Genomic DNA, 14,145 nt, shown 5'->3' with positions numbered 1-14,145 from the left:
ACGGTGTCATGTGGTTGTGAGTGTTTTCATGGCAGCTGTTAGCGCAGGTCACACACTCTGCAGCCTGAGGTTGAATTAATATGAAAGCAGACAGAAGCGTCCAGCAGAGACGGTAAAGGGGAGCGTCTTGTCTTTCACTCAACACTCCCTTCATCCCCCCCTTCTTCAGTCAGTTCAGCCGCCTTTATTTTGAAGTGCAGTGCTAAATTACTGGAGCACCTCTTTCCATAAACTGTTTATTGACTTCAATCACATTGATGTACAAATCTTGTAAATCCAACGGTACCATTAAAGACTCCTGCTTATTGATTTGTAGTGTTCCCTGAAAGGGCTGAATACCATCAGAGATATCACAGGAATAGTTGACATGATTCAAACTGTGTTGAAAAATCTCATATTTTTGACAAATTTGTACATAGAGTAATTAGTCAACCTTAAGTCCAATCATGCATCTTTCACCTAGACGCAGACACAGTCTATACTGTGGGCGCTGACACTCAGACTTATATTTCATCCTCATCTCAGACAGACACTTTCATTCTTGTCTTTTGCTTTTTTCCCTCCGACTAAACCGAAGGCTTGGCATATGTCACTTCCTCAGCAGATTCACTGTGAGATAGTGAAAAGCTGGAGCTTCCTGTCTGATGTGCACTTTGTTTCATCTTCATGCAGACAGAGGGGGGGTGTCAGGGTTAACCTGATTTCACGTAGGATGTCTGTTGTGTTGTGTGTGGTGTGTACAGTATGTCATGTGCTGCTGTGCGCATAAATATAGGGAAAACTCCTCGGAGGTGTTGTGATGTCTCGGATAAGAGACTCATTTGCAGCAAGAAATGTGAATTTCATTTCAGAATTTATCTTTTACATACATGTCACAGTTATGTTATGTGAAACAACAGGGGGATTTTGTGCTATGCCCATAAAAATGTCTAAGTTACTGATCATTCATGAGGCATAGATAATGTCATATTATTAGCTAAACATGCTAATCACAAGGTAATTCAACCCAGTAATTCATAATTAATCGGTCTAATTTGTGTGGATTAGAAAAAAGCGGCGGACACTTTGTGTGGGCAGAAATACGAGTTTAAATTGCTTTTCAGGCTTTGAATTAGACAGCCATTACGTTGATTGCTTGAAAGGCAACATTGCATACATTATCATGCGAGGCAGCAAGGCAATGTTCTATTTTTATCCCTGGCCATGTTCCCACGTGAATTAAAGATTCAAGCCTTTTTAATAATTTATTGTCATTGAGAAAGATGTTTTGGTTGGCTTCCCACGGTCTGGCCACGCTGGCTTTGAAGCACCCACCTGTGCATTCGTGCTCGCACGCTGGACCAACTCCCATCAAAGCTGTCATCGGAGGAAGCAGGCTGCAACGATGATTCATTCACAAACGGGCCTCATTTAATTACTCCCAAATCAGGTCACATGGATACCCGGGAGGAGCGGCTGCTTTGCAGCGGCAGTGGGCGATCAGATCTGAGGCACGCGTCACATCACAAACCACTCTCAGATCCCCACGGCTCCACGTTCACGTGAGCAGGATTTCAATCTTCGCTGCTCACACCAAAGAGATTTCAGCCCACCCGGTGTGTCAGAGCTGGCCTAATAAACCTGTTTATGTATTAAACACTGCAGGGACTCTTGATATTCCTGACAGACATTGCCATAGACAAGTAATCACAGCAATAAGTGCTTCTTATTAAATCTCCAGCTCTACGAAGATGCTCTCCTGTTTGTTGTCAAGGTTACCATAAGCCTCACACAAGTGTTGAAATCCAGATATCTCCTCCACTAGCCTGGGATGATCCCCACGTTTCTCTCCCAAACCCAAGCTTCAGTGTCTGTTTGACTGAATAATACTCATCTCATGTTTGTGATGAAGTATCAGCTGCTCGAGCGTCTTCTCTCGCCGAAGCGCTTCCCTGACAATAGGGATGATTGGCAGCCAGAGTCGACTTTGTGTTTTACCTACTTTAAAAGTCATCCAGATGGGATGCATGCCGGGCTCTTGAACCAGATGCAGACGAATACTGAATTGATCCAACTTTTGTGCTCTGGTGAGCGGTGGCCGGCGATATTTATCCCATGACAAGAAATCGATACAAATCCAGTTTGTGGGTACCGATTGTGATTTCACATTCCACGCTGGCAGCGCCCGGATCAGCGGGGTTTTTGCTGCTCATTTTCTTGTTGCATGCGGTATGTACTGTGCATGTGTGTGGCAGACATCCAGAGTAAAAAACTCTATTGCTGCATGAGCATTAAGCAGGTATGTCTGCGGGCACGAGGGTTTACAACTCGACCATATACCTACATAACACACTTGGCTGAAGGTTATACCTTCAGGTTTGAGGTGAGCTCAAATATCAGTTTGTCAGAAATGCAATTGAAGAAACCTCCAAATACACCCATCATGGTGGGGACAAATCACTTCTCCATGCCCAGCGATGTGAGGCCCATTAACTGAGAGAATGAACACGATTGAGGGTCTGTTTCTACCTGAGCAGGCAAAGGGCAGACCGGATGATAAATGACCGCTGGACAGTAGGAAAAGGACAGCGGGGTAGTCGAAAGGACATGAGAAGGAGACAGAATCAGTGACCGTCAATATGAAATACAGACTTTAAGCACAATACTACTTTCGTTCTCCATACAAATGTTCAACAAAAAGGTTTCTAAAGTTGCTTATGTTGTTCGCCCTGATCTTAACTTTCACATAAAAAGCCAGAGAGACAGAGACAATTTATACACCCAGTGCAGCTTCACCTCGTCACAAAGTAAATGCCTTTACTAAATGTATCTATAATGTGCTCATGTTGCCCTCAGGTCGCATTGGAAATGCAGTCTCAGGTAAATTCACCCCGTCACAATGTAAAACCCGCGGCCATAAAGCACTGCGGGAGAGCTTTTATCAGTCTTAATGCACTCCTCAAGGAGCATCCTTCACTCTGCATGTCCCATCGAGAGGTGCTGCTTGACCGCAGGCAGAGGCTACTGTATCAGTCTCGCTGCACAGATGATGAGAAAGACCATTTGGGTGACCGATGAGCATCTTAACCTTTCGGGGTCAGTGAGTGCAGCATCACAGAGCGATGGTCATCCAGACCTGAACCCTGAGTACACGTCTTCACGCGTCCTGATATTGGATACTGTCAGCAATTTCTCAGTTTGATATTTGTCTCTCTATGCAAGGAGGACATTGCATTCGACCCTCGATGGTTCTACATTTTCCATCTGTGCTGACTGTAGACAACTAGACATGCGGTCCTCGTCACTCACAAGCACTTCATCGCTTCCAGTCCTCCACATACAATTTCAGCAGACTGCCTCTGACCCACATTTTCTTCAGTCCATTGTACCGCAACAAACATAGCACCCCTGTTCATCAAATGCAATATTATATCCCTGCTCCTCAGTCTCCCAACAAGACCCTTTGATGTCAAATTGACACTTTAGTGAACAGCTCTTCATGGATTTGATATTGCCTGGCAACTGCAGAAAACCCACTCCTTGTGGCGTCTTCAGGACGAGGAGCGGATGGTAGCGAGGACGGTTTGGGTGGTGGTGACGAAGAGGCAGGATGCTGGATGGTATTAACCATAATGGTGCGTTATGATGTAGGTCTCTTGTTTGGCTTGCCTCCAGGCGGTGGAGCAAAATTAAAGCCCAGAAAATCGGATTATGGAGTCCCCGGGGGGTGAGATGCCCAGTAACCAGCTGATGAGCGCTCATCTACTCTTAGCTGTATACTGCACAGCAAGCCCTGCTGTTGGCTGGGAGGCCAATTTGTTAACAATTATTGCTCGTTAGTGCAGCTTCCTGCTAGCGAAAGGGGACTCCATGGTGGAGACAATAGCCAAGGTCTATTGTGTCGCAATTATCGCAGTTTGAGGGAAGGCACTGGTTGATAGATTGTCTCTGAAGTCTGAAGCTTTGCTGATTGCCAATTTGCTGTGAAGACCCCCATTATCAATGACACCTGTAGTGCCTTGAGAGTTATAAATATGCAATCGTTTGTTTTCTTCTTACATTATGCCAGTTTGACACCACAACAATGAGGTCCTTTAACTGTACTGAAATACTGTCCATCGATTGTGATGATTTTCTCAATTAATTCATTAAACTTTTAGTCGATAAAACATATGAAAATAGTAAAATCATCACTGTTTCCTGATGTTGTGGGGCTGCTTGTTTTGTCTAACCAACACTTCAAGGCTAAAGTGTTAGATTATTTATCACATAAGACACAGAAAAGCAGATTAGACATTTTTGCTTGAAAAATCTAAACAATTATAAGTAGTTAGATTGTCGAATAATTAGTCAAATATTTATTTCAGCTCTAATTGTATGAATTAAACAGGATGTAAGGAAATCTACATATTCTACAATATGTTTATTTTCATAATTGATTAATGTGGTGATTGTTTTCATGATTAGCCCGTAAAATATCCACCAATAGTGAAAAATGCCTGACCAGCAGTCCAAAAAACCAAGATATTCCTCAAATAGTAATTATAAAATGGAGAAAAAACAGCAAGCATTTCTGCTTGTTCAGCAATTTATCAAAATTGTTGTTTTATAAAATTTCTGGCGATCAATTAGTTGATTAACGGCCAAATTATTTCAGTGCTAAACCAGCCGTCCTGTGCTGTAATGCTATTTACCGCTTGATCGCTCCGTGAGATTGTGATTCCTCATTTCCCTCAAAAATAAACACTACGTGGTGACACATCCGCCCCTCGTGAAGCAGATAAACGCTCAGTGAATGACCTCAGATGCCGGCAGGTTACCCATAAGCCTCAGAAAGCCTCCAGAGTGTCGCCCCGGCTCAGTCCGCCCTGCTCCTCACAGGAGCTGCTCACACAAAGGAGCTTATTGTATAACTGCCTCAGTTTTAATGAACCAGTGCTCCGGCTCACACACACTCCTCCCTCCTCGCAGTCTCCTCCCCGGCTCCCGCCTCCCTCATGAATATCAGAGTGCCTCCCCCCTCATTATTCATGAGCTGGTCTCAGCGTAGTCATGTGCGCCGACACCGAGGAGAAAAAGGGGGGAGTGTCTCAGTGAGCGCGAGTCACATCTCCGGCATGCGAGTGTGTGCGTGTGTGTGTGTGTGTGTGAGTCTGTGAAATAGAGGGAGCGAGAGAGGAGAAACGCCGGCTGATGCTGCCACTTGTACCACTGCTGAAGCTGCTGCCACACTGTTCACATCTGAACCTTCGTCCGCTCGACTCAGCTGGAGCTTTCTGTTCCTTCGAGCTGGGCTTGTTTATGACGCTTGTGTGTGAATGGGATGCCTGAAAGAGATGCCTGCTAAGGAGTGACTGATGAGAACCAGCGCTCCGGTGTGGAGGGTGACCCCCTGTGTCCGTACCACCACTACTCGGGGAGAATTGGACGCCTGGCGTTTCCACGACGGCTATAATGGGCTGCAATCTGTGCACTTTACAGAAGCGAGAGGAACACTACAAGCTGCTGTATGAGATTGCACAGGTGAGCGGAGGCACGGCCGACTCGGGCATCGATTTGTGTGTGTTGTTGTGTGTGATTCATTATGTGAGGAGAGCACTTTCAGGCTGCTGCTGCTGCTGCTGCTGCCTGTTTTCCAAAATAGGTTTCAAACCAAGGCAGGAGCCTTGTTGGGAGTGTTTCAGGGAGAATATTCAAAAGGTATGAATGAGGGATTAATACACAAAATGAGAGTGAGGCAGCACATTGGAGAGAGCCGCTTCTTACTCACCAGCAGATGTGTTTTGAGTAACGGGCAGTTGCTTAGAGAGCAGCTAGTCCATTCATCCTATTGGATGAATGGGCTGCATGGGCTACCTGGACCTGAATAAAAATACACATGGTGTATTTGCACCAGTTTCTGAGTCTTTGGCTGATGTTCAGAATGTGTCTTTGAACATACTCACAAATGTTGAAAGTTGTCTTTTGCCACTTTGAGACATTTCAGCGTTGTGGCCGCAGGGTTGTTTTTTAACTTCTTGGAGAGCCTCAGTAGTTTTGATCTCAGCCCACAAATGCAGCATACGTTTATGTGTTTTTGTTATTGTTAGACTGCTGATGCACAATAATTCTGCATTTTTATGAGAAATGAACACACGCTTTTTTTTTTCTGAACGATTAATTGATCCTGGGCATGCCGCGAGTTGACACACAAATAGGCAGAGGACAATATCTCCGATTGCAGGTTAGCGGAACGGATAAACAAGCGTTCACCTCACCACCTCCAGTCTCCCCATCAGCCCTCTTCCTGTGACAGGCTAATAACTGTGAAGCTCAGTGTCTCCTGGAAGTGGAGTAGTGCCCCCCGCCCCCCCCGCAGTAGCGCCTGCCTTCACGCCACTGTGATCACAGCCTCATTACCCATTTTATACAACCATCCTGTGCATTAATTAGACGTGAAATGTCTCTCTTTACCCTTGTGAAAAGACGGGATGAGTGGAAGAGGGGGAGGGAAGCTAACTGCTCCCTGTAGCTTTTAAATCATGTGCAACTTGAGAGAACTCTGACGATGGACGTTGTCAGGTTTTGGAGCTTCGTGAGTGATCGGCGAAAGCTTCTAGATCAGCAGCAAAGAAGGCTGCAATTCACTAATGGTCTGTTTTAATATTAGCAAGCAGACAGAATAGTCCAGGGACCATAAAGCATGAGGAGGTTGCCACTGCACTGTCTGCCTCTCCTCAGGAGGACCATAAAAATAGTGCTGTCTTGGTGCTTATCTTGGCTTTTGTGCCTCTCTCCACACCAGTTAAGAAATAACATTGACTCCTTTTCTCGTGGTTTAGCAGAGGGGATCAGAATCCACCAAGTGGGCCAGTCTCCAGGGCGCACTCACTGTTGACAGGAGCTCTCTGGCATGTCTGTCCACCCACTGATATACCGAGCTGGTTCAGGCGGGAGCTGCAACATCAGCACCTACTTTCTGATCACCACTGTGGGAGGGAAGGCGGGAAGGATATAGAGCATGGAGGATAAAGACTGGGATGGGAATAGAGAGTAAGCCGTTAAAGATGCAGTCGATAGAGAAAGTGCAAGGGAGGGAGGAGGGAAGGGTGAGAGGGAAATTAAAGGAGGGAGCAAACAGGTGAAGGCTCATTAATGCAGGTAGAAGACTAAAGAGGAGAAAAGAGGGAGAAAGAGAAGCTGTCATAAAAAACAAAACACTTACTTCATAGTAAAACCGCCTCTTGTCACAGTCTTGCATGTACATATTGGTGCAGACGCTCACACGTCCTCAGAGACAAACAAAACAAGCAGTGCGGCCTCGGCACCAGCACAGCAAATGCATAAAAACAGCAACACACCTGGTGGAAATGAGGAGGAAGACAGACAGTCGGGAGAGTCTCCTCCAGGCAGTGGAGCTCCCCCTGCAGCTACAGAAGTGTGTCACCGTGTCTTTGTGGTCAGGAGAAAGTGTGTTGTGACAGCAGGAAGCTGCGCTCGCCGCTCACACCGCCGGCAACCTAATCCTCTTTCTTACACATATCGTCTCATCTGTCTAGCTTGCTCAGCTCTCACCCGCGCTTCATGTTTTTTCTTTCACTCCTGCCCAGTTCTTTATTCTGTCTTTGTGTTCTGTCTGTCTGCCGCTCTGAAGCACACACGCCGAGACACGCGCACACACACACACACACACACACACACACTCGCCGCTCTACTCTTGTGATTATGCAGAGTTGGTGAATGTGCGTATGCAAATGAGATGGAGGTGGTTTGCCGGTGTCACAGCGTGACTGACCGGCCTTGCAGCAGGTTGATTCGAGGAGCAGGAGTCAGTCACAGTGGTTGGTTAGCCACCTTCCTCCCCTTCCCTTCACACCCAGAAACAATTTTGACACTCTCCCCCGTCTGCCTGACCCCACTAGCTGTGGGAGATTTATGACTAGCTGGCTCCCTCGCTCTCTCTCCATTCCCCCTTTCTCTCTGTTCTCACGGCTGCGGGTGTTCTGCATGGAAATGTGTTCACCTTTCTCAGCTGGCCTGCAAAGCTATCTCGCGTGGTGACATTTTTTATTTATTGTATCAGCTTTCCTGCCTGGACAAGAGGACGCAGGCATCTGTTTCTCGAAGCCTTGCTCTTTTTCCTCCCACTGTCTTATTTTTATACCTACTGCTGATCATTCCTTGTGCATCGCGCTCTTTTTGTCTTACTGTCTCTCTCTCTTTTCTTGATTCCTCTGATCTCTCGTCTTCCTTTGATTACATTTGTCTCAACCTTTGCTCCAGCCTGTTCTCTGCTGGATTCCACTCCAGTTAACCTTCCAATGATTGTCCTGATGCGGAGGAGAAGAAGTGGGAAGTCTTTTTTCTCATTTTTGGTCAACAAGGATGAAACCTTTTGACCCAAAGTTCAGCCACTCTCAGGCTAGACCACCAGACTCTTACAGCCTACATTCTCCACCAGGCTGCTGCTCAGGACATTTCTGCAGACAATAACATACTGTAGTTGATTCGCTCTGTGATCTGGCAGAGCTTTGTAATTCCCATTGTGTCCGTGAGCTCCCCTCGTGAGTGTCACACATTGTCTGTGCACCACTGAAACCCAGTGATGTGTGGCTTTTTTGGGGGCTAATTAGCAGGATGGCAGATGTTGATGAGAGGAGCAACGCTGCATAGCTCAGAGTTATGTGGAGAGGATGAAATTTTCTGTGTGTTGATGCATTAATGGTCTGCATTGTCTTTTGGCAGAAGCCTTTTTTGCAAATAGGGTTGCAGTCAAAACAAAAGGACGCATTAGGACTCCTTTAGGTGTCAGAACTCAGCAGTTAGCAGTGATGGGAAGCCACCACCAGGCAACAGCAGCAGCCAGCCGCTTTTAAGATTGCTGGATAATGAATTTCATCCTCAGCTGTGCCGCGTACAAAAACCTCTATATTTCATTATCCTGTTTTGTAATTTTCCAATGAACCCAGCAGTCTTTTTGTGTTAGAAGTTTTGAAGGCAGCATAGCCAGGTTTAAAGTATAAGTTTTATTAGACGGGAGCAGAATCACTCTCCGCTGCATTTCAGAAATAAATGGAAAGCAGCTTCTCAGCTCAATGAGGCACAGCAGTCCCTGATAACTTGCTGATGCATATGAATGAGAATGAGGCGCGCACACACAGCCCAGACACACACACACACACACACACACACACACACACACAGGCGACACACATATCTGTCTACAGGAAACAAAAACAGTCTTAGTGAATATTGTAACTAAAAAGCCAGAAAGCCACGTTCATGAATTTTAGTGTGACAGCGCTCGGGAGGCCGACTGTAATGGAATGTCGGAGTTTAGCGACGTCATGTTGAGCAGTGTCACCGGGTTGACACGACAGGACAGACGCACGTGAAATGAAGCGGATCTGGAATTCATTTGTTCCTGGGGTTAAGGGCGATTCCCGGGAGCTTGGCCCTGCAGCACAGTGGATACTCCGTTCTGTGTGGTAGCACCAGATGTGGAACCTGTGGACCGCAGCGGGTCTAAGGACGACACAGCTGACTTGCTGCTGCGTCCGCGAAGCCACTTGCCATGTGTGTAATGGATATGCATTCAATAAAAGGTTGAGCAGCTATCACAAGAGCCAGGCTTCCTGAGAAAAGGGCTGGCAAGCTGCGCCGTGCTGCATGAATCATCACGTGCAGAAAGCCAGCACCAGTCTACATTTGTGTTATCTTTGTGAGGAAGGGCATTAGTTATGCATTTAGTCTATAGAGTTGCAAAGTGGGAGAGGAGTAATCCTCAGTGTGCAGCGCTCTGAAAGTTCATTTTCTGCGTAGACAATGTTACTTGGAGCACTTCCAAAGCTTGAATGGTCAAGAGACGCTCACTGTTGAATCATTGTTTCAAAAAATATCAAACATGTTTCTCTGTTAAAAACTTTTCCCTCATACTTGTCAGGAAGACCAACAGGTGATTTTTGTCTCACAGACATTAATATTCAGTCTGGTGTTCCTTATGGAAGCATTTTGTGCCATACATGCTCCCTCTTTTTGTTTTTTGCCTGACAATGTTTTGGTCTTATTTTAGTCAGCACACTGAGGTGCATCTGTGTATTAAAGGTGCAATGCAAAAAATGTTGTTAGTAAAGGTTTAAGCCTGTATATATAAAAGTAACAGGAGAGAAGTCAACCATGACACGGGAAGGAGCATTTTTGTAATAAACAATACAATCATCAATGGATCTCATTATCTATAGCGCGGGCTTTTGTTCCCAATTTCAGCAGTCATTTTGAAGTTGCTTCCCTGCAGAAGCAGCGGCTGATTCATCAGGCAAAAGAAAATTAAACAGCAGTTTTTGATACATGATTCATTGAGCAAAAAGGCCAAATTTCCTTGCTTTCAGCTTCTTGATTGTGAGGATTTCGTGCTTATCTTTGTTTTGTCTGACTGTAGACTGAATGTCTTTGTGTTTTGCAGTGTTGGTCATTTGAGACATTTGAGGGCTTCAGTTACAGCTTTAGGAAATTGTGACAGATATTTTTCACTATTTTCTGACAGTTTAAACACCAAGCATTGAATTGTGAAATTGAGAAATAATCAGAAGACGAACAATGAAAAGAACTGTTAGCTGGCAGGTTTATTAAAATCTGAATTTACAGTGGAGGAAGATGCTTCTGCAGCCAGCAGTCCTCCCACCAGTGTGCATGTGCCTGCGACGGCTTTGATGGCACATTGAGGCTGAACCCTGCTCTCACCCGCACCACATCTTCAGCACTATCTCCAGACCGTTAGCTACAAATGTTCTCATCCATCTTCTTCTTCCATTATGGTTTTTTGAAGGATGTCCCTCAACCATTAAAATTGATAGAAGTGGAGAAAGAGGGGGAGGAGAGGAAAAAACGTCCTGCTTGATTGATCTTTTGTCCGCCCAGCAAAGATCAGCCTGAAATATAATCTGGGTTTTCTGTGCTGCTTTTACAATTCAAACCTAATATGAAGGTCCATATGTTTTGAAGCTAAGATGAACAGATGAATACTCACACAAACCCTTCTCATGCCCTGCTAATATAAAGAACCATATTTCTGAGTCAGCCCCGTTCCCATCATCAGTTCCAGCGCTTCATCCTACAGCCTCTAACCAGAAGCCCAATCTGTCAGCCAACCGTGTTTGATTACAACACAAATGGATGTCTGCGAGCGTCGTCGCTGTCTGGCTCAGGGTTCCCAGCGGCTGAAATTGAGATCTAAATATGCTGAGATGATGTTTTTCCACTTAGGGTGTTTATAAAGGAGCAGTATTTACCTCCCCACTCTATAGCTCCCCGCTCAGCCGTCTAATGCTGTTCCCTTACTTATCAGGTTGAAGACGCTGCCGAGAGTGTTGCATAACCACAGCTTCACGCTGTATGTGTGACTGGAGATTTCATTGTCTTAATTTGCTTGAATCACACATTCAATCGCATGACTGCTCCTGTTTAACAGATTACTGTAGCTCAAAGAGTTTGTTTTTTAAACACAATGTTCTTTTAGATGAGAGGAAATGAAAAAGGAAGTTGAATCCAGATACATTTTGGCTCGGATGTGCGCGCTGTGCTCTTCGGATACAGATGATGCCACATTTGCCACGAGACAAGAAGTCAATGGTTTTTATCAGTCAGGCCACTAAATCTCACCGTGGAGGAGCAGGAGGGATTTAAAAAGGGAGCTGATGAATTGACCTTTTCCTTTTCATCTGTTTCTTATCTCAATAAGAACCCAGCTGACCTTTTCAGCCACATGTCAAGTCTCCGGACCCCCTCGTCTCCTCGCGCTCTCTCCAGCCGGACATGAACATAGCTCTTCAAAATTAGCCTTATCTCCCCGATGTGCTTCCGCCTGTACCGATTTCTTTCATCTCGCTCACACCTACCGCCAAGGAAGGGCTGCACAAACAAACCATGACATACCGTTTTCCTTGGGGAGCTAAAGCTGTTTATCACAGAACAAATTTCTCTACATCTCACTGCTAGGTGTCGGATGTGGAAGTACTTGTTTTGGCTGTTTGCTGTTCTAAGATATTCAGACAAGGGGCTGTGAAAGGAGGTTATTGTCTGATGTAGTACGTGCACAGAAACAACAAGAAACCAATTATAGAGGCAAACAAAGTCCTGGAGGTCATTATACTCACTCACCTTCCTTTTTTTTTTGTTTCCATCACCTCGTTAATTCATCGGGATAAAAGTAATTTCACTCTGGCTAAATCTCACTTTGGTGAATGAGGATGACATCAGCATGGCGTCATCCATGAGCAACGCGCAGCCTTGTCTTAGCGCATGTTTTACTTTCACATGCTCGTCAGGATCAAAGGCCGTCAACTTCAATCAGACTGGAGGAGCGACGGAGAAAATGAACTACATGCCTGAGTATCTCAGTGCAAATCCCCAGTGAACCAGAGCGTCTATTTAATGAATTGAACCCGGTATACAATGACTCAGATGGTGTGTGTGTGTTTGTGTGTGTGTGTGTGTGTTTGTGTGTGTGTGTGTGTAAAGAGCAGGGAAATGGCATGTTACTGTGGCTTGGGGGATATGAAATATTTTCTGTCTGAGGCTTTTTGTTTGTTACCATATCTGTGCCAGTAAACAAAGGACAAAGGAGGCATATTTTTCTGCCCCCATTATTATGAGCCACGACTTGTTGCCCTCAGTATAACTCAGAACATGACAGTATGCGTTTCAAAGCTGCTGTTTTTTTCCCCTCTATACACGCATCTCTGGTGTGTGCAAGCATGACTGTTTATGGAAACATGAGCATGTCTGTGTGCACGGAAATGTGTGTGTGCACACTCAGAATTATTTGTGTCTCTGTCTAAATTGGTTTGCATCTGTGCTTGATTGCTGCAAGTATGTATGTGTGTGTGTCGCATCGTACTGTGTTTTTGTGTGTTTTTGTGTGTGTGTGTATGCGGTCGCTTTTTACTGGAGACTCTGGACTGTTAATTTCTGCTCTGAACTTCTGTTTTTGTGTGTGTGTGTGTGTGTGTGTGTGTGTGTGTGTCATGCGTAGAGCGAGAACAGACCTGACAGCTTGTGCTTTTCACTACAAACATTGATGAAAATAAAGAGCTATGGGTACACGCAGGGGGCTGTGCATCTGCATCCAGGGTGCCTCTTAGCTGATTATCTGAGTTTTAGCAGACAGAAGGGTCCTCATTAATTTATTGCCATTCACAAGAACACATCTTCCCTTCTCCTCCCAATTAGCAGGGATTGTATGCCGGGAAGGGAGGAAAATTGAGCAAGAAACACATTCAATACATTCAGCAGTCGTAATGACTATGAAACGTTAGCCACTTCTGAAGCTTAAAGGCTTGAAAATGTATTTTTTCAATCAGCTTTTTACTATAAATGATGTAGTTTGACATGAAAACACAATTATCTACCCAAATTGGGACAGTGTTGGTTATTTCACATGAGATGTTTCAGTATTTTGGCTTTGTCTGTCTCTACAGCCCTATTGGAAAAGGCGATATCTGCTATTTTAGTGCACCAGTCAGAATTTGTCACTGTACAAACTGTTTTTACAGTGTCACAGCATAGAAAGAACTGGAATTAATTCCCACCAAACCCTGAAGCCATACTGGCCACTTCAAGGCAGCAGCATACACAAAGTGCCATCGGTTGCCCACAAAGACAGGATGGGGATCCTCTGTGAGTTTGATTGGTCGCCAGTGTGGGATCCAGGCTCGGCATCCTCTTGCTCGTTCATGCACTTTCCCCTCTCTCTGTGTTTGCCTCTGACAGGCTCACACTAGATATGACCCGCCTTTCTGATGTTCACAAACCAATCAATAAAAAAATGTCAACCACCAGGGAGACGCCGCTGTCAGTCAGATGTGATCGAACCACACAGTCCTGGTGAAGCACCTGCTTTGATTAAACTCTTAATAAATCATAATTGAAAATATTTTTCCAAACTTTAACAAGGCAAAATATTGGTGCATCAATTGATGTTTAGTGCAATGACCTGTGGCTCTCTGCTTGGCTTTAATTCAAAATGTGAAAGAAAACCATCAATAACTAAGAAAACTTGCCTCTGACATCATATAATTTCACAAAATGATAACAAAATATGTTTGTATCACCAGGATAGAAGACCGCTGACAGTTGATTTAAGGTTGGTAATGTTGAAGCATCACTGAGCTCTAGATGACATCATCAAAA

General features: G+C 45.0%; 1 protein-coding gene across 2 annotated transcripts in view; it reads left to right on the top strand.

Moving 5' to 3' along the window:
- LOC143322677 (PDZ domain-containing RING finger protein 4) overlaps nt 1–14,145 on the top strand; it is a 110,436-nt gene that overhangs the window by 57,765 nt on the left and 38,526 nt on the right. Inside the window, exon 1 of one of the 2 annotated variants that reach the window (XM_076734021.1) lies at nt 5,059–5,502. The exons of the other annotated variant lie outside the window; for it this stretch is intronic. Coding sequence (XP_076590136.1) covers nt 5,434–5,502 — 69 coding nt within the window. The 5' untranslated portion in view covers nt 5,059–5,433. Of the gene's footprint in view, nt 1–5,058; nt 5,503–14,145 lie in introns of those variants that run through there. 2 annotated transcript variants of the gene reach the window in all.

Source organism: Chaetodon auriga, chromosome 6 (assembly GCF_051107435.1).
Source record: "Chaetodon auriga isolate fChaAug3 chromosome 6, fChaAug3.hap1, whole genome shotgun sequence".
Lineage (NCBI taxonomy): Eukaryota > Metazoa > Chordata > Actinopteri > Chaetodontiformes > Chaetodontidae > Chaetodon > Chaetodon auriga.
Note: the sequence above shows the minus strand (reverse complement) of the source record. Positions and strands in the feature narration are given on the sequence as shown.